Source organism: Opisthorchis viverrini, assembly GCF_000715545.1.
Source record: "Opisthorchis viverrini unplaced genomic scaffold opera_v5_99, whole genome shotgun sequence".
Classification (NCBI taxonomy): Eukaryota; Metazoa; Platyhelminthes; class Trematoda; order Opisthorchiida; family Opisthorchiidae; genus Opisthorchis; species Opisthorchis viverrini.
This window is the reverse complement of record NW_008751754.1, coordinates 753,650-773,898: the sequence shown is the minus strand read 5'-3', so window position 1 is coordinate 773,898 and position 20,249 is coordinate 753,650. Positions and strand designations below refer to the sequence as shown.

Sequence of the window (20,249 nt, the reverse complement as noted above, 5' to 3'; positions counted from 1 at the left end):
TTTGATTAACGGCGTTATCTCGAAACCTCAAGTCTCCAGGGACTCGAGCATTAGACGTTTGATGAAAATTCCAAGTCCAGAGCTTAACATTTATCAAGCCTTGATGAGGACCTACGACCGGCCAGATTTTTTTCAGTATTCAGATGATATTTCTCAGCATAACTTGAGTGCGCCTAAAGAACCAAATCTCTACTGAAAATTCCCAAACCTCCTCACACTAATAGCAGTTAATAAGTAGCTCAGAGGGGAGGAAATTCCACAAGACGACTCAAGCTCTTAGCTGAGAAATCGTTACTTAAGAAGTCGGCCAACACGTGACCAAATGATCCGTCCTCCGTGATTGAAGGATGGGTGGCGCTGTATCCTGTCCAAGTGCGAGTTATTCGTAGTGCTGATAGCCGCTCGTGGCCGAACATCAAAGCGTCTATCCTGCAGATCACAGGTTTGGAACTCTAGATTCTCGTAAGATGTTCAATGACGATGGTCCCCGAAAATGGTAATACAGCTGTACAATTTTTCTCGGTTTTTAGCACAGAATGGCCTTACTTAAGGGTGTATTCTCCATTAGATTCACATGAGTCCTTGAATTTATCGCCAGTTAGGCCAGGAGCCGCACTGTGACTCAAGTTCACCGGCCGCACAAACTGTTCGGTAGCCATCTGGTTAAGGAGTAGCAGCCCGGAACTGCTTTAATGAAGACCAATGGTAACTTTGCACTATTCCAGAGTGAATTCTTCTTTCTCACAAGTGCACCTGCCTTCAACTTATGCTTACTTTGAGGAAAGCGATGAAAAAGTTGCCTAATTCTAGCGAAACTGCATTTTGAATTGTTGTACTGTTGTTAAGTTAGAGTTCGACAAAACACTCAAATCGCTCAAGTGTGAACACCATCGCCTGAAGATTCAGGTGCGTCTGGCGTGCGCTTATGTGGCGGTAACACGCTCGCCTCGCATGTCAGATATCGGAAACTTAAAACCCGGGCACTTCTGATGAAGTCTAATAACAGCGAAGCTCAGGTCAAATGATTTCTCTCTTCGGTGCCGGCTCAACAAAATAACTGTGCCAAGACCTGAGGATGACTGTTCAAATGCGAGTTATGCGCACGCGAATTCTACCAATCTCGCAACAACACAAAACTAATAAACCTGATGATCAGTTTACCTGCTTTGGTGCAAACTGATAACGTTCTGGGTGTAGTGCTCAATCTTCGAACCGTTCCAACACTGTTTGCTTTAAACGCCATCTCGCACGGTTTTCGTCATCGTTTCTGTTCCAGATGGCGGCCAACTCTTACAAAATTGCCTATGATCTTCCAGTCACTGTTTTACTCGCCTATTCCATGAACAAATTCCATAGTGAAAATGTTCATATACTTCCACCGTATTCTCCACTCTTTAGCTGTCAGAAGTCAGTAAACAATACGCCGCCCAGAATGCACATAGTCAGCAGGTCTCCGAAGAGAACAGACAACTGAAGAATAATTTGAATGACGCGCAAAAGCGTGCGGAGCAGCTCCGTCACAAAGTGAGCGGTTTAAGTGTTTTGGAGACGTGAAGGCTTGTTTTGCATATGTTTTGTATCCATTTGGCGAAGTAATATTACGGTGACGGTCCGTGATGGCCGGCAAGATTTTTTTACACATTTTTGCCACATCGGTTCAAATTCGGTTTGACTCTCCTCACAAACTATTCCTCTACCTATTATTTCCGGGAACTCCGGAGATAAAGCAATCTCACTTCACCTGGAACCCATCACATTTTGCTAACCGCTAACGGTGAAGAGGAGCTTTTACGATTTGTTGTTCAGCGTAGCTAAATCCATTTTTGACCCGGTAACTAATGCATTCCTCGACTGGCTAGTAAACGGTGTGTAGTACCTTCGGAGAAGCTACACTTTGAAGTCTGGTAAACTCTCGACTTATAGACCATCTGGTAGCATCTTTGAAAACCAGTGAGATGCATTCGATCACGGACGAAGTGAAAAATCGATCAACTATGCAGATGATTGTTACTAAATCACCTTAATATTTACGGGCTAAGGTTGCTTGTTCAGGTACGTCGGAGGGATAGAGTGTCCTGAGGTCGCAGACGGAGTAATGCACTACCAGCAGAACAGCATTGTATCGGTGAGTCTGATCTACGATAGTTACTATACGCAATGAACCTCAAATAAACCACGAGTGTGAATATCCACAGTAACTTGAAGCCCTGCACAAACAGGATATGGCAGAAAGTCACCGAAAATATAAACTCTGCTGTCGTGCGTGTAAGCATATTCTAGGCAGACCTATGAACCTTTATTGAAAACACAGCTAAGATCCTTCAAAAGCAAACAGACGAGTCGGAGCGAACGGTTCGCAGTCATGTGAAGCGAGGACGCATAGAATATCAGCTAAAAGCAGTCACTCCACAACAGAAGCTTAATTAAAATTTTAAACTGCAAAAACAAGCGAGAATAATCCGCAAGGTAAGCGAGCCAGTATCACCTTTAAACATCGACCCGTTTATAGTCAGTGCAGCTGAACGTTGTAAATGTTTATCGATGAGCACATCTGCTGGATTACGCCAGCACACAATGGCCTGTTCACCGTAGGATAATGGTAGAAAAACTAAATCCAGAAGTTGATCGTGCCTTCTGGAAAGAAGGTTAAGAGCTTTGAAACTGTGATCGGTAAACCCTGTCCTCAACGACGGACCTGCTTGTTCAAACATTTCTGAACTACTTATAATGGAAAGCAAATGGTTCTCACTGAAAATAGGCCCGAGTTTATTGGAGCGATGGAATATTTATGATCGTTGTAGGCGATGAAGCACGCGTGGTTCGTACACTACTCGAAAGCCACTTCTAGCCTGTCAAGTCACACAGTAGGTATTTGGCACGTAAAGAGCATAGGTCCACACAGTGTGGTCAATCTTGCGAATTCAATGAATTGAGCCCAAGCCCCATGAGAAGGCACACAAGCAGCAGGAAGTACAAATAGAACCAATTTGTTGTGTACCGGGAGTAATAGCATGATGTGAAATTAAAGTAGAGAGTGACAAACGTTTTCGGGCCAGATATTTCTGTCCTCAGCAGTCTTTCGGTTTGATTCAACTTCTAACCCCGAGGCCAAAGTTTTCATTCGTTTGGCAGCCGACCGCAGGGTTTCAGTGCTTCAGGTCCTAAAAAAGAGAGGGGCACGGTGCATTGTTCCTCAGAAGTCAGCGATGACGCCTTTGGTACCTCATCTTTCAAACGTGTTCTCACGCCTGCATTTCGATTATCGGATAACTGATAGTGTTGTTGGTGTAAATGCGTTTAAATCGGTTCATTCTAGGAAGACGAAAAAGAGTGAGGGTCGATATTACTAACATCGTTTATCAATAGTAGCCTGAGGGGATTCAGGCCTACTTCGGTACGCATGTGGCTTGAATGACATAAAGATCCGAATAGTGCGCATTTTCGGTAGCTCTTGTACCATTACCTTTCGATGGAAAAGAGTTACGGGTGGGAGAAAACTCAAATGAATCGCGCACTCAGAGCACAGCTTACTGAGTTTGACTGCGTGTGTTTTATGGTCATTTCCTCTACTGGGGACATCATTCAAGAAAATCGTGTCAACTTACCATTAAAAGAAGTCATGTGAATGGTGACGTGCGTCAACAGTCTTAGAACTTCAAGGTACAAGATGTGAAAGCCAAACCATTCACACCAGATACATATGATGGTATCCACCTGATTCTTTGCCTCACCTGGTGTGTATCCGTTCATTTACGGTTGCAATGACGCGTACAAGCACAAAGCGACGGTTTCAGTTACTCTATCAATCAAAAAGGCTTACTGGGAATAACGATCACACCGTGGTTCGTAAGAATTGGTGGAGACACTCAGTCCCCTTAAAAACCTGACACACTTTTTGTGGATCTACCGGGGATCCTTCAAATACTTCGTTTATAGATGCCGCACAACAATGCAGGTGTCAGTGGTTTCCACGCGGTTTAGGTAAAGTGTTTCCTTTTTTTGGGAATGACCGTCGTTTTCTTTTGTAGGTGATGTCTGGAGAACCTTGTAAAGTGCCTTGCCACCATTCCCGCACTATAATTGTATTCAAAACACTATTCTAAACATGGAGGATCCATTCACTCAAACTGATTCCACTAAGTTTTGGGAATGACCTTTCTTTTGTAGGTGATGTCTGGAGAACCTTGTAAAGTGCCTTGCCACCATTCCCGCACTATAATTGTATTCAAAACACTATTCTAAACATGGAGGATCCATTCACTCAAACTGATTCCACTAAGTTTTGATTTAGTTTTTATTATCGTTTCAATTTTTCCCCGCAGATTTTTTCATGACCCCCATAATCGCCCAATTAATGAACATGACAGTTCTAGTAACTTATTTGTGGACTGCATACCGGATGATTCCATGGTCCGGAACATTAGTGATTTTCGTAATGCAGGAAGGGAGAACTTGTGTAGTTTGAAAGCGGTTGGTGGTCTTTTGTCTGTTTTCGTCTGGGAACTGAGCTAGGCTTGTAAACGATGCTTTGTAGCTCATGTTTTCGTAAGTGTTTGAAAAACTTGTTTGATTCACTGGACGCTGCTGAAACGTGTAGCCCAGTCATCGCACCCTTGCATACTTTTGTCTGAATGTGCGCTATTTCGTTTATTATTTATTCTCTCACACTATAGTGCACCCAGTTAGAAGAAGCCGTTCGCGAATGGCAAGAAAAGTACCAAGCATCTCAGCGAAAACACGATGCGGGTCTACGTGATGCAGAACGAGAAAGACAAAGTGCAGAGGATGCGCTCAACCGCGCATTGAACGAACTTGCTGCGTTGACTGATGTGAAGCTTAACTTGGAATCAGAAATAGCTGCATATCGACGATTGTTGGAGGCACAGGATTCGCTTATTTCTGGCACGAACGATACCCGAAAACCTCGCATATCATCGCCTACTCCCTACAAGCCAAAAGAGTTGAGAGTACGGGTCCCAACATACACCTCTTCTCAAACAACTTTTCCGAGGTCATCTAAAACTGACAGGTAAGTATGACGTTTACTATGAAGGGTAAGCATTGGTTAGTCGAAACAATTCATTGAATGAAAAGACTAGAAGGGAGTCAAAAATCATTTTTGTACTTTATTAGACTGGGATTAGATCAGTCGACTTTACGATGGCTTGCCTTTAGGAGGTGCGTGATTTTTCCTGTTTGTCAGGTGAGTTACTGGTCTGTGTGGCCTAGGTAGAATACCGTGGGGTATCACTTTTCAGCCGTTCAGGTAATTAAGTCATCCTCAGTAAGCCATCATTTTGGCCTGACTTGTGCATCACACCGCTGAAGTCGATAAATGAACAGATTGTGTCCAAGGGATTTTCTTTAAAAACAAAACATTTCACAGAGTATATTTTCAGAAAACTTAACACTGAGTCCTTCAGTGTCATTTGAGAAAGGCCGAATGCTTGCGCAAAGAATCAAAGGCTACCGCCATCCATCCGGTTTTATTTTCCTTAGGAACTTGACCTTTGAAAGTTAATATAAACATAATGGTTTGGTAAACCAGGCAAGGTTATTCCACTTGTGCGAAAATTTCGGTTGTCAAAAGTTCCAGAACTAACAGGGCAGAATTAGTGGAAGGATGAGAATGAAGTGTGGACTGCGGTGTTCCACAAGCGTCCTACTTAATAAGACACCATAAACAACTTTACTTCGTTACCGGATGGACCTGTTGTATAGATTAAAGCCTTAGTGAGGCAGAATAAATCATACAGTCCTCAAGGTAACTCCAGGACCTCGCGGCCACATGGAATGCCAAAAATTTACAGTCCACTAGACTACTAGTCCCCAATTCGCAATGAGAAGTGATCTGAGAAAACCTCACCCAGTACAGCTTTCAGTTCGATGGATTTCATAAAATAGATATGATTCACTTAGTATGTTGACTGCCTACATTGGTCTGTAATGGGGTTACAACCAGCTTAGTTGTTTTTCGTGACACCCAGACTTTAGTCCGAAATGTCAATAGTCAAGTGAGGACCTCTGATATCGCCTCAAGCGAAATAACCAGAGTGAGTGTGTACTCCAAAAACATACATAAATACTTGTATATATGTGCCTTATTAAGAATGTGGCGTTGGCACAGAGTTACCAAATTTGTCACATCGGTACTCAGACGATACTCTGCCTAAAGTGCCAAAACTGCGTGTATGCTGTATGTGTATCCCATGAAGTCCCTTGCAATTGGTAGGCCATCTGTCCAACCAATGGATCTGAAGCATTCCACGAAATTTGCTGAAGACGGCTCAGCAGGTTAGGAGTGAAGCTGTCTATCCCACGATTATTCAGTACCACATTGGAGTATCTTCTTAATACTTGCTTGAAAATACTATTTTTCCCCTACCTATCGTTCAAAAACTAGCATTATATCTCAAAATACCTTCGGTAATGAAAGACTTCAGTGGTTTTCTAACGACTTCAAGATATGCATTCTTCTAATCGTATGGACCTATTACTGTTGTATGGATGCTAATCGGCAAAGCTGACCTGATTGATCGTACGGCGAGAAGATAGCTGGAAGTCACGATGGAATGGATAAAGGGAACCTAGAGTTACAAACCCGTTTGACCAAGTTAAACTTTAGTCAAGAAATTATTGACTCATCTATATTGGATCACATTGAGCTTTTTGTTTATCACAAAGCATGATGACAAAAAATGTGTTGACTTCATTTGTCCATTACGTTCAGTCAAATCCTAGACTTACTTCCTCCGGTTTGGTTTCTTACGCTAAAACAGAAGTACCAGATTACAGCAGAACTCCGGTGAAACAACTACTAGATAACCTTCCACACAGGGAGCCACTTTTGGTACCATTTTACAAGAACAGCCTTCGTCAAGCATAGAGTTTGATCCTCTTTATGTGAGGTGGGCACCATCCACGCCTTCTTTATCGGTCACTAATGCAGGAACTGCTGTCCTTCCCCAGATATGTTGTATTGTCGCTGCTTCGTGTACTTCACCTCAGAATCTACCAAGTCCTCCTTTAGTTTCCAGTAATTCATGACAGCACCTTTGAGTATCAGAAGTACATCATCGTCCGGCCTTCCTTAGGAGTCACGAAAGGGGCTCCTTTCCGGGACCAGCAGCTGTTGTTGCATTATGCAGAGGGAGTTGCGAATCACTTAGGACGTTTCGGCGATTACTTTTGACAGAGAATGGGTATGTCTACTCGCATCAGCCCGTTAAGATGAATTCTGGCGGTTCAAATCCTTTCCCGTAATGGTTTTTCTTTCGTGCTAAGTGCACTTACGCTCCTCATCACAACATTACCGTATGAGTTAATTTCTGACTATTACCCTTTAGTTAGGAAAGTGACAAGTGACATAAGAGTGAATTACGGTTGTCTTCATTTCGGAACGTAAGGGCTTATGATGCATGCGGGTTGTCTGGCATACCAACCAAAAAATACAATGTCTGCTTTTGTGATTCAATTATGGTGTGTGAATTTGACTGGCAACTCGTAGAAGATACAGCGAGACAATCAGCCCCAAAGAGCCTAGCACATGACGTGTTGCTTTTTCTTCGGGGTTCGGTGATCAGCTGCACTACACCAAACGACGTTCTACATTTTACTTGCACAACTTTGATTTTTTCTCGGTTATTTCGTGCAGCCCATCAACTATCTCAGCACTGTCCTTTTTTGGTTCGTTTGTTCGCCTGCTGGTCGACAGCGTACAAACATCTTATCAGGCTCAAGTTTTTTTTGCATAGTTAATTCAGGACAATTATTTGCCTACTCTTTTTGGCCTTCACTTTCAGTGTAAACCGATGGACTGATAGGGAAGAACCCAGCGGGCAATCGGCACGATCTCACTTGGTTGAACGAACAGTCGAAGGTGAGACTCTCTGGGTTGTTTATATAGGTTTTGTTCCAAACATGACTGCCATGTGACTCAGCAACCTGCCAGGTCTGTTTGGCTGGTGTGGATTAAATTTCCGAAGGCCATTACTGACCACACCCTGTTCTGTCCCAAAGGCTTAAAGTGATTCACACTGGTAGGTGCACAGTTGTGGGAAACGCCCTTCGTGAGTAGGCTATTGTGACTGTACAATGTTCGAGGCTCGGTCAGGTCTGAAGCGCTTACGACGTTCCGATAGTCCGATAACCAAGGTAAATTCCAGCTTCAACCAGCCCATATTCCGTCACTTTCTGAGCCCCACCCAGTTGTTCATTTGGCGGTATGTTGAATCATTCACATTTAATTCCGTAGTACCTGAAGAGACAGGTGAAGGTGTGAGCGGAACGGAAATAGCCGTACTGACTGAGGGTATCGTGTATCAATTTTTTTCTGAGTATTCCCTAATGTCCACTGAATAAAGAGCAGAAGGGTCCTAATTATCTTTGATTTCTCTTTTGTCTGGATAAATGGCCGAAAACAAACCTCAACACAGGTTTTTTGTCAAAAGAATTCAGTAGATTCGCTTAATTATCAAACTGCCAAAAAGGTCAATGAGTGAAATGTTTGATACGGTGTGATAACTTCGAAAGCAGCAGAAACGTCAGGTGGATTACCATGGCTAATTAGGTGATAAGCAAGAGAAATTAATTCGGACCTAGTCAAGCTTTCTACATCAATGTTGGGTAACTGTTCAGCACTCACATTACGGGTAAAGTTACCACAGGAGAAACGAAAAACAAACGCATCGGAAAGGTAAAAAACAGTTTTCCAATGAGGATGGTTTTTGCGGTTGCACACCAAGTAGAGACAGTTAAAAGAAATCATGTGCTCGTCTGTATGGTAATCAGCTAAGGCTTAGGTTGTTTTTTTGAATGTCGAAATAATTGCGGCATTTAAGTATACTGGGAGTTGTTGATGTGCCGAAATGATACAGGCCAAAAATGTTTGCGGGTGATGATTCTCATTGAAACAGTGCTTGATAAACCGCAGAACCTGGATAGCCACCTGAAAAGATTGATATCCTCAGTCTAAAAGGCACACTCGCTTGGCTCAGAGAGCGATAAAGGAAACATTCATCCGTCATTACCTGGGTAAAATGTGAAAGAATGGCTTGCATGAACAAGACGGATATCTCCGGGTATTTTGTACTAACAAGAGCGAGTTTCTATCTTTCATCAACACCTGTAGCTGTTATTCGAATGTTGCCACTGGGGCTTCTGACCACAGAACACGAAGGGTACAGCACCTAAACGTGTTTCGGTATAAACTAATCAAATTTACAAACGAGCGATATGGAATCTCACATGGTGTCTGATATACAGTTACGATGTTTTTGAACGTCCTCGCTTTACTTTGCCAGCAATCATAGGATATCCAGGTGAGCAGGCTTTTTCTACCTCACGCCAGGCATTTTAAAATAAGGCACTACAAAAATGCAGTGCACTGCATTCGCCTTTAACTTTAAATCTCACCGCGTTTGTACTTGCGCCTTGATTCCACTATTCAGATGCTTTGTGTAGACCTCGCAGCAGAGTCACTCTTACACTGAGTCGAACTATTCCTGCACATTAGGATTTTTTTTACAATTTACGCGTAACTACATTTCCGATAACGGCATCTGCCAATCACCACTGCCAGCTATAAATTTAACAAATACGGGTTGGTATTTTCGCAGGAAACCTAGCAAACCCACAGCAAACCCGTCTAAACAGAATCATGTTCAGTATTTTAGAACTGAAAAGTACCCTAATATTTTTCAAGGGGATAGTTTGTTTTATTGTACTATGGAGTTTAAGTTGCATCAAAAGTTTCGGAGAAAAAACAAGTTCCAACGATGGACATGAGCCTTATAATAATGTAAGTGACGCAAGGCTGTGTCCAAAACAGTCCTCTTTCAGCACCGGCAAAATTATTCAAGCCAGTTTACTGCACAGTTTGCGAACACTGTCCGATTTCTTCTCGTAGCAAAACTTATCTGTAGTACGGATCCCTGGCTATGTCAGGATTTGGGATTCTTTCACCTGAGGTTTATATTAGGTACCTTGCCAACTAACCAACTAATAGCGCGTGCTGATCGAGCTTGAAAACTGTGTTTACAATGTGAACGACTACAATTTACTGCAATTTTTGGGTTTTGCGGAATGGATATTTTGTTCACAGTCACACCACTCTCGTTTGAACGGTCGTCCCCCCGTTCTGACGTAATTGTTCCGGTGAGGCCATACCAAAGAGAACCCCTGGACCCAATTTTATTCTTATGAGAGCTCATCGGCAGTGCATATCCATTGACCGGGCCGGAATTTGAACTCCGGACATGTGAAACGCGCGGCGAGCAGGCAACCACTAGTCCACCAACTACGGAATTATTGTCCGGAGGTTCCACGAGACTGATTTAGTGTCCGTCCCGAAAAACAACCCACATTCTGATGAAATGTAAGCTACTTAAAGGGGTCCGGTGTCCTTGCCGGGATTTGAACCCCGGTCACTACGATTTGACGATTCCACTTGCCTTGGTCAATGAATCACACGGCTTTCAATGGATACTTCTAACCTACTGGATACGGAATCCACTCCAACTGTTATAATTTGGAAAGAACAATGGTGCTTCTGGGATTAGTTTACCGTCGAAATATGTTTCAAAGAGTCGTCGAAAAGTATTTTTTAAGAAGAGTATCCTTTTCAGGTGCACCATTTCCCTCTGATGCAAATCAGGAAGGAAGAATAACCGCAGCTGAACACCTGGAGGAGTGTTCAAACGAGAATGATGTGCATGAAACTGCAAAAAGCCCAAAGCTGCTCGTTTTTTGGTAATCTCAGCTATTTCTAACAAATAAAAGAACCTACTCATTAGAAGAACCCGGCGCTGTTAGCTCACTCTTTTGACGTACGAATATGCTACCTACAAGCTTTAAATATGACGTCCAAATAATTGGACAACTCATTAGGGACGTTTTAACCATTGTACCATCACTTGGTGGTTCGCACTCAATGACGTGACCCACACCGAGCACAACTCGAAAGTACATGCAAGGCCGGAAATCTGATATCGGCTCATCATTTTCTGAAATACTGTACAGTTACGAGAATTGACCCATATTTAATCGCAACTGTTTTCTAAGCACCAAAGTGCCTCATGATGATGATTATGCATGGCAAAGCATCGGTTTGCTGGGAAATTGTCTTCTGGATTTTTGAACAGTTTACACTTACCAATGACAAAATATCTAACAAATCAAACATCCCAACTGTAACCGGATCACTAGATGCCTCCATCGCAAATGTCTTGTTGGATCAAGAAACCTCTCTACTGTAACCGTTCACCAAACATGTGTGTAGCCAGTTGGGCTCATTTCGGGTTCAGCTGAAGCCGGCTAGTCGGGTGTGAACTTTCGCATCCCAAGACCAATTCCGCCTACGTTGAAACTTTGATGATTGGCTTAATCCGGAATACCACTTGCATCCACACATCGACTTTATGGGGGCACTGACTATTATTTCACTATTCATTTGACGCAGTAAGTTTTTTTTAACTTCATCAAAGCACATTACCATAGTTTGCGACGTTTGTGTGTTTATTTGGATGGCATGTCATAAAACCTGTTTGCTCACTACTAGATATTGCTTCTGTTACGATTGTAAACTACGGAGAGTGAAATCCGGCTAAGCAATCGAGAAAATAAGATTGAAGGGAGCTTCTGGCGACAGATCAAGCTTAGCACACTCTGATCAATGGCGTATACCCGTGTATGGCAGGTGCGTGTAGTCAAAAGCGTACACAGGTCCCGTTAGAGCATGACATTTTTTAGGTACGACTTGACTATCCTCTAATGAGTTGATAACTAATATAGCAAGCGGGAGATTTGCACAAAACCCCTTCAATTTTGGAATGATGAGTGATCACATGGACTTAACTTACCTGCTGACCACGCCGGGGGTTAACCGCCACGTATTCTATCCGGAGCGACACTATTTCATGATCACTTGATACGGCGCTTACGCGATGTCCCTTCACTTATTCTTCGCCCTAAACTTCAATCACCCTCGCTTTTTGGGAGAAAATTCAGCGGAAATTTTGACAGCTTTCGGAAAACAAAAACAGACCAAGGTAGAGCAGTAATAGGCAGTTAATTGATACCCGTTATTTTTTTAGTTTTGAATCACAGCCTACCAATGGCTCACTGTCGGGTACTCCACCCTCGTCGTCAATGATCCGTTGTACATTCTCTCACTGCGCTATTCATTTTTCTGTATCCGGTGAGGATGTCCAAGCTGGTTAGTCCGCAGTGTGTCGTGACTTTATCACTCTAGCATTTGACCACTTTAAGCTGCCTATTCACTGGTAGTATTTTTATACAAGCCCTCGGAAAGCTTCTATGTTTAGATGATTAACATTCCATCTTTGATGTTCTACTTTATCGTTTGACTAATCAGTTACTTTTTTTGGATATCCGATCTGATTAGGATCACTTAGGCGGACTTTAACAAGTCGTTTCCAAGATACAAGCTTCGCATTTGAAGAGGACTATGACAACATTATCCCGCTTTGTTTTGTCTCCACCAGCTAACAGTTCGCAACGGTACCGAGTCACATCTGACTTTAACGAATATCCCATTCACTAGAAGCAACCTGTTCTTTTGATTCCTATGAATAGCCAGTATAACAACTCGTCTTCCGCTCCCAAGAGAACAGGTTTTCTCTGTAATAGGTAACATACTTTTCTATCGTAAGAAAATTTATGGTTAAGAATCCAGTGTTACTACAGTACCCCTTTATTGGGAATCCCCAATCGTTCATAGTGAATGAAAACACAACGTGGTGTGATGGCCGAATGTGGACCGGCAGTGCGAACAACCCTCTCTTATGCAGTATACCAACTTATATGCTCCATTTGGTGTAGATGTATGGCAACTGCACTGATACTAACCGGTCTGGCCAGTTGGAATAGGTCGAGTTTAATTGCACAACAGAAGTGACTCATTCAAAGACAAGATAACTTGTGCTGGTGACCTGATAGGCGCTGCACAACCATTCCGTCGAATTTCTGTGCGTCTCAAGACTCTGAAGGAGACTCGAACTACTTTGAAACTTCGTCCCTATTCCGTCTTGGTTAATGTTCATTTGTGCACGACCGGTTAACAATGAGGCTATTTTACCGCTTGTTGTTCAGAATGCCTTCTTCAATAAGTAATCCGTGGGTTCATATTTTGTGTAATGTCGCCCGTAATATAAGGCTTTCATGTAGAGAGTCTTTAGTTCGTCTGGATTAAACGAACTACAAACTCTATCACAGCTGCTTGTAACATATGCCGGGGCAAGATGGCCCAAGTGGTTAGAGGGCGAAATTACTGACTGGAAGGCCCGTGGTTGGAATCCGACCTCTGCCTCTCGACTTCCCCTGTCTCGGCCTGGGCAACCTGGCAGTATCCCAGCCCTCGCGCTTCCTTCGGGTAGCATGGTAGCAAGGCACCGACAGGGTGCTATAGCCGAACGGTTTTTTTAACATATGCCTTCCAGAAACGAAGTAATTTGTGGAAACTATCAAAGTAAGGCAGAATGTCTACTCCATCGCACGGGGTCAATTTTTTTGACGTTTACCTCACTGAGTTTGTATGTGGAACAATTTCTAATTCCACTTTCCATAGGTAAATTGTGTTACGTCCAGTAAACTTCCTAACCGCGTTAAAGAAAATATATTGACAGCTGATTTTCAGATTAGAACTTTGAGTGCAGGATAATTTAAGGGCTTCGAGAATGGCTGAATAAGTACACAAGAATTTATACAAAAAGGAAAAAGCGAACCGGAAACAATATCTTCTTCAGGATTGCGAGAAAAAAATCTGGGGCAGATGATAATGAGCGCAGTGATCTTTGTTTTCCAACAAAATTCCGTCATTTTTCTTTCTAAACAAGGATATAGATGCGTCCTCAACTGATGTGATATAATGTTCATTTACTTAGGAAACAAATTCTGTAGGTGGGTGGAAGCTTGAATTTTTGGTGTTATTGACTCAATGACATCAACTGTTAAAAAGACACACTCTTTGCAACTCTGTGGAATGTAGCAAGAATAAACTGCCACAATATCCACGGTTTCCTACTCAAGTAACAATTCATTAACGAATACTAAGATCGGGCTCTTGAATCAATAGATTTTCTTCGTACGAAGTCTGGCGTTCTGACATGTGAATCCATTGCTGTAGGAGACACGTAGTTGGGTTTAGACGCCGCCTTAGGCAAATCAGGTTACTGCTAAGAATCCACATTTGAAACACTAGACAAATGGTCAGGACAGCCAGTTATTCATGACACCAACATACCTCCACAGTTTGCCTTTCACCAAACTTGTGCATGACTCAACTTTGAAATTTGGTCTTTCATTAACACCACTAATCATACAACGTATGGAAGATGTGACTTTTTCTGACAGACTCCAGGATGTGCTTAATCCAGTTCATGGTATTTAGGATACAAAACCGTGATTAAGTTCATGGGAGCTAAGTTGTTGAGCCTCCCGATTGCCAAGCAAAACATCATAGATCTCAGTTGATGTCATGGAACTGAATGAAAAAGAACCTCGTTTGGTGTCTTGCTTCTATTGCAAAATTACATCCTATTTAATCATGAAAACCATCAAAACGATCTGTTCTAGCTAGTCAGATGTTCTGTGCCTCGTATATATCTTGCGTGAGTGGTTGCACCATTCAATGCACTGTTAGGGTTAGTTAGTTCCGACTCAGGTAGTTCCCTTTTGAACATGTTCGTAATTTATTCACATGACACTTCTCATCGTCAGTTTTCGACGGGGCCCGCACCATACTTTATGCAATGTTAAAATTCAACCCTTGGAATCTCCAAAACTCTTGACCACCTGTCAGTAGACTTGCGGCAGCAGTTGAGCCCCATCTAAATCACTCTATATTTTACACTGTTTCCTTAGTAAACACCTGTTTTGGGCTTTAAAAAGGCAATACTCAACTGTTTCCACAGCAAGATTTTGCCAGTGCTCAGTCCTCGCAAGTCACTTGGATCTTGAAGATGATTGATGAAAAACGATTTTTCATGAAGTGCACAGGCCACTTGCCATATACATATTTTAATTGATGGTGATAAATGACATCCTGTTGTTTGACCATGTGGATATTTTGCTCATCTGTTCAAGATGTTTCTAACACCGCTACACACCTCCCAGGCACTCCATCTGTGGCAGATTGATTCTGCCGTGCCCGGATTGAAATTCGAAAATGCATTTCTTACAGTAAGGTTTGTTGTCCTAAGTACAAAGGTGTTCAGGGGAATTGTAAAAGATAGGATGTTTCCGAAAGCATTTCGTACAGTAACTTCACATGAATAGGAGACCGAGTATGGTGAATCGGGGTATTGTTGAACTGATGTTACATCCGGCAGAGACCTCGTCATCATCTTGAAAACGTACAGCTCACTGATAACGGGTAGAAAGTGTGTTTGAACTTCGCCTCAAAGATGAACCGCTTCCTGTATGATGGGTAATGTAACCCAGTTAGATTGAAGCTTAGCATCTCGAGTTATTAAAGCTCCTCGCCACATAAGTGATCTTCCCTTAAGTCAAACGGTGACGTCAGCGACGCATTTACTTCCAGTTCGTGATTTCACATAAGCTGACAATGCAGACTAGCAGTGAAACTTGTTGGTCGCATAAGTGTTATGGCAACATCACCAACATCGTAGCTCAGTTCTGAATAAAAAATCACCTAAGCTCTGTGAGGGTATGTTCATTAACCGGCGAAATCGCCAGATTGGTTTTCATTCAAAATGCTTTTTTATTGCTCAGAGAAATATAACGTATGCCCGAAGGTTTTTTCGGTTTTATGGTGGACAGCTAGGCCAACTTGAACAATGGTAAACGCTAATTGCCTGACGTGAGTTCTGGTCAGACGTTATTTCATGCGGCATGTCATAGTTAAAGGCGATCCAGCAATTAAGACGAATGATAAGGGGAAACTTTTATTCTCTGAATCATTCTTTCCAGCAACAGTCCCTCCCGAAGGCAACAACGTTATGTGATACCAGCTGGCTGACCAACAGGCATCACAATACACTAGATAGTTCGCATTCATATTGCATAATACGCACGTGATTCATACTGCATGCCTTACAAAGCCATTTCATATTTAAATATGTATCTGTACACGGAAGGTGTCGCCTCTAAAATATCCATGAAGCTCTCTTAACATAGGAAAAATCTAGTTATTGGATAAGTTTGTGCGAAGCATTTCCGACCCATTGTCACAAAATGGGCAACAAAATATTATCAAAGCAAATTCGCATCTACTTTATCCACACTGGCTCCTTGTGGTCAACTTGTCCTTGCGCAAAACGATGTTATCTTTTGAAAAGTTGAACTTGTGCTCACGGAAACACTATTCACATTCTTTCTCATGACAAAGGTGGATATATCACTCGGTCCTGGTGCCTGGTAAACTCATATTTGGANCGTCATATACAAAACGCTCTTAGGGTTGGACAAATGGTTTTTGTTCTGTGGGGACAACAGTATTTTTAAACCAAATATTTCGGACTAGATGCAGATATTCTCATTGTTTTTGCCGTCAGTAAACAGAAGAAGTTGGAATGTGCCATTAATTGCATTATGGTGCTCATAGGCGCCTGACAGAAGCACAAGTAAAGCAATATTCTGGTCTTGCATTTGTACTACCAGCAGGAATCCTAAAGTTTCACATGACTATTCTAGTCACGTGCTTAGAAAACAACAGTATGACGTGTCTTGTGGGTCCAATGTGTAAGGTTACTAGTTAGTCGTTGGTCGAGTGAGCTTGGGAGTTGCCCAACTGCTGAGACTTTCCGCGGGTCATTTTGGTTCTGTAGGCAGACAGCCAATCGAAAAACCGATTGGGGTCTACTTCGTCCACACTGCTCTCAGTTACTTTATCCCACCCTGACTTGATTAGTCTGTTTGGCTTACATGACAAAGGCGGTGTTGGATTCAAGATACTCTTTTGTTCCAAAAAAGTCACTTCCACTCACCGTACAATGCACTGTTTGAGTACATCAAATGTGCTTGGAAAATTTTGGGAAATGGAGTAACTTGAAAGTGGTAGTCTGTCCAGTACCAAGTTATATCATTCAAAATGATACCACCAGACAACTGCTTAATTTCATGCCTGATGGTAACTAGAAAATGTGATAACGATGTAGCTATGATATACCACAAGTGGAGTTTTATGGCAAATCCCTTCAGGGGTAGTAATATTGAGGGGTCGGTTCTAACTGGGATTACATTTTAGCTCGTCTATCAAAATGCGATCTCAATAGAGTGGCTGAATAAAGGCAGCTGTGTTTGATATGGTTATTTCAATGTCTTTCGTACGCTTCCTTGTTTCCTCGTCCTCCACACCTTCACTGACTTAGAAAAAAACAGAATAGTCATAAGTTATCGTAAGCCAAACTAATCTGTGCTGGAAAGCCGAGAACCCTCTTACAGCTGTTTCATCCCTGTTGAGAATCAGTGCGCATATAAAAAAACCCTGAGGAATCTCGAATCCGCGACCTGGTTGGTAGTTTGGATACTTAACCTCTCGGCTTTGAGTGGCTAATGATCAGTGTGGTCAGCTCAAACCCATAAAGGATGGAATGGCTTCATGTAGAGGACGAAGTCCTCGTTACACATTCCCAAACCTCCGCACACTACCAGCAGTCATGAACTGCTTCCGGAAGGTAAACTGGGTTCCATCTGCCTCTTTTACTTTCCGCATTTTGTCGTAGAGTTTTTGAACCGAAATTGTTGCTGGCCTTCTACGACCACCGTCTTTGACAGAGGTGAGTGCACTGTGTTTGGAACAATCTAACAGTCTCACCAACACCAACCTCATGAGAGGAATGTTATCGCTTTGCTTAAGTTTTATGACCCTGTTTTCCCTTATTTCTGGGAGAACCTATAAACGATTGGATTAGTGAATCTTTGTATTTTGAAACTTGGCTAACAAGCCTTATCAATTAACCTTTTCGTTCTAACCAGAAGCGAGTTTTCGCTCAAAGAGCGACATATCTGTGCATTATTTGTTGTGTATTCACTTCCTACTTCGGTCGGATGGATTTTCACCGACGTAGGGGTTGAAAACCATTTGATTCTACACTACAAATTCTGTTGGTACAGGTTAACAATGTGAGGAGATCATATGACGCAGTTGAACTAATACATATGAAAAGGCTTCTAGAACATCCTCATTTACGTGGAACTAGTGCGATTCCTTAAAAACTGACTGACGAGTTTAAAGTGCCAAGCGGATAACAGCCCCACTGTCCAAATGAGGAGGATCTGCAGTGTACTAACAAAACTCATTACCATGACATTTCACTCAAAAAGATCTTCAAGCAACTAATCAAAATTCGAAACTACAGAGCTTGCATCAGACTAATCCGCCTTGTTTTAGCTGGCAGATGGAGTTAGGCCAGGAGCAGCTGAAAATAGAACTCAAAAAGGCCTAACCTCTTGAACACACTAGTGAGGTTTTTTGATCCCAATTTTTGTCACAGTATAGATGAGCCTTACCTCTGTACCGTGAAGACGGGACAAATTTGTTCAGTTTCAGTTTCATCTTCTCATAAGAATATGGTTTCGATGGGTGCCTCTCAATATGCTTGGGATATTTTCTGCTATATAACCCAAGGAAACTCAGGGCATACACCAAGCCAATACAAAATGAACTTGGGGAAGCATCGTGCGACCGACCTGAACAAAACGCAGTAATCCAGTGGTGCAAAAGCATAGTCTTTCGCCCGATCACATTACAAATTTTGACCGAAAAGGTCTAATTTTAGAGCTAAGGCTGTGTGTGTATTTAGTATCCATATCTGACTTCAAAATAGGTCGAACACTGTTGTTTAAGCACCTTGGACGCATCAGTGGGAGAAGCGAGTAGCAAAAGTGTAATAATCTAATAGAGCAATAAACACCACTCCACTGCCATCGCCTGGTAGACACCAAGAGTCACGCCGTCACCAGTTAAATCTGGTTCCATATAACTTAACCCCTATATGTCTGGCTACCTCTTCCTCAAACAGTTGAAATAGAATACATCAATCTGCCCAACAGATGGACCGACGCAAGTGTTTGTTTCAAAAACGAACAATATACTCATTTCTTTCGATTTTCAGGAGGATCCATCACTCACTCAATGAATTCGTGGTCCTTCAGTGTTTTCCGGTGATCACGTTTCTCCATAATCAACCCAGATTCGCTCATCTAAACTCTATACTAGACTGGACGTCACAAAAGTTTTGGCCATTTATTTTCAACCAGTATGTATCAACTGAATTGACGGACAACTATCTGTAGTTCAGACAGGGATAAAAAAACAACAAAACGGCGGAACGCGTCCGGAAATATCCGTTCTGGATGACATCTGGACACAAACCATCAGGTCAGGTTTTAATGCACAGATCTACACTAGTGGTAGCCAAAGTACTCAGTCCACCAGGTTGATCCACTACGTTCAATTCAAAAATTTCAACCAGTTGTAAATTTTTAGGACCAACTGAGAGGTAATTGTGTCAGAAACGTTTGTTAAACACTTGCAACTCATTTCGAACATCGTTGTGCAGCACAAACCTCGAAGTTCTGGGGATACTTGAAGCTCTCTTGACCACCAAACCTCATCTTGTTCACGAACACTGCTGAGGTCAATGACCGGATTGCCTTGACATTGATCAAATGGCCTGTAAAAAACAACCAATCATACCTTCAGCTGCAATCTTACGCTTGACCGTACACAATTCGAATGTTTGCAACTGGAGAAAACTCAGGAAGACTAAGACAACTCAGGTGGTGACCGTTGCAACCACATTCTACAGTTAGGCGGAAGAATGAACGGCCATATTCGCAATGCTTTACATGCATGGCCTAAGACCCTAAAGAATACGGCAGCATATATTCTGAAATTCCCAATGAAGTGTATGAAAGAAGTACAATATATTGAAACAAATGCCCAAGAACAATCTTTAAATAAAATGTTCTGGGCTTGAAAAGCAGATTTCGAAACCCGGTCGAAAATTCTTAACTGTAAGCCCTCGGTTTTACCGCTTACATATCCAGACCAGTCATATAAAACGCAGCCAGCATTTAACATGGAGTTGGCTTACTGATATATAGCAACCTTGCTGGCTGGCTCCCATCGTACCTAAGAGATTGATTAAGTCACCTATGATATTGAAGTTTCTACGTCAAAAGCGAAATCCGTCTAGTATCAGATCCATTAACTTTTCACGAAACGGTAGGCGTGGACACTCCTAGAAATTAGTTATCATTGGATT

General features: G+C 42.3%; 1 protein-coding gene across 1 annotated transcript in view; it reads left to right on the top strand.

Moving 5' to 3' along the window:
* The window catches only part of T265_05285 (hypothetical protein), a gene marked incomplete at both ends in the record, with an annotated part of 56,323 nt that overhangs the window by 19,063 nt on the left and 17,011 nt on the right, over positions 1-20,249 (top strand). The window contains 3 exons of the mRNA XM_009170260.1: positions 1,399-1,524; positions 4,674-5,029; positions 7,803-7,879. Coding sequence (XP_009168524.1) covers positions 1,399-1,524; positions 4,674-5,029; positions 7,803-7,879 — 559 coding nt within the window. The remainder of the gene's footprint in view (positions 1-1,398; positions 1,525-4,673; positions 5,030-7,802; positions 7,880-20,249) is intronic.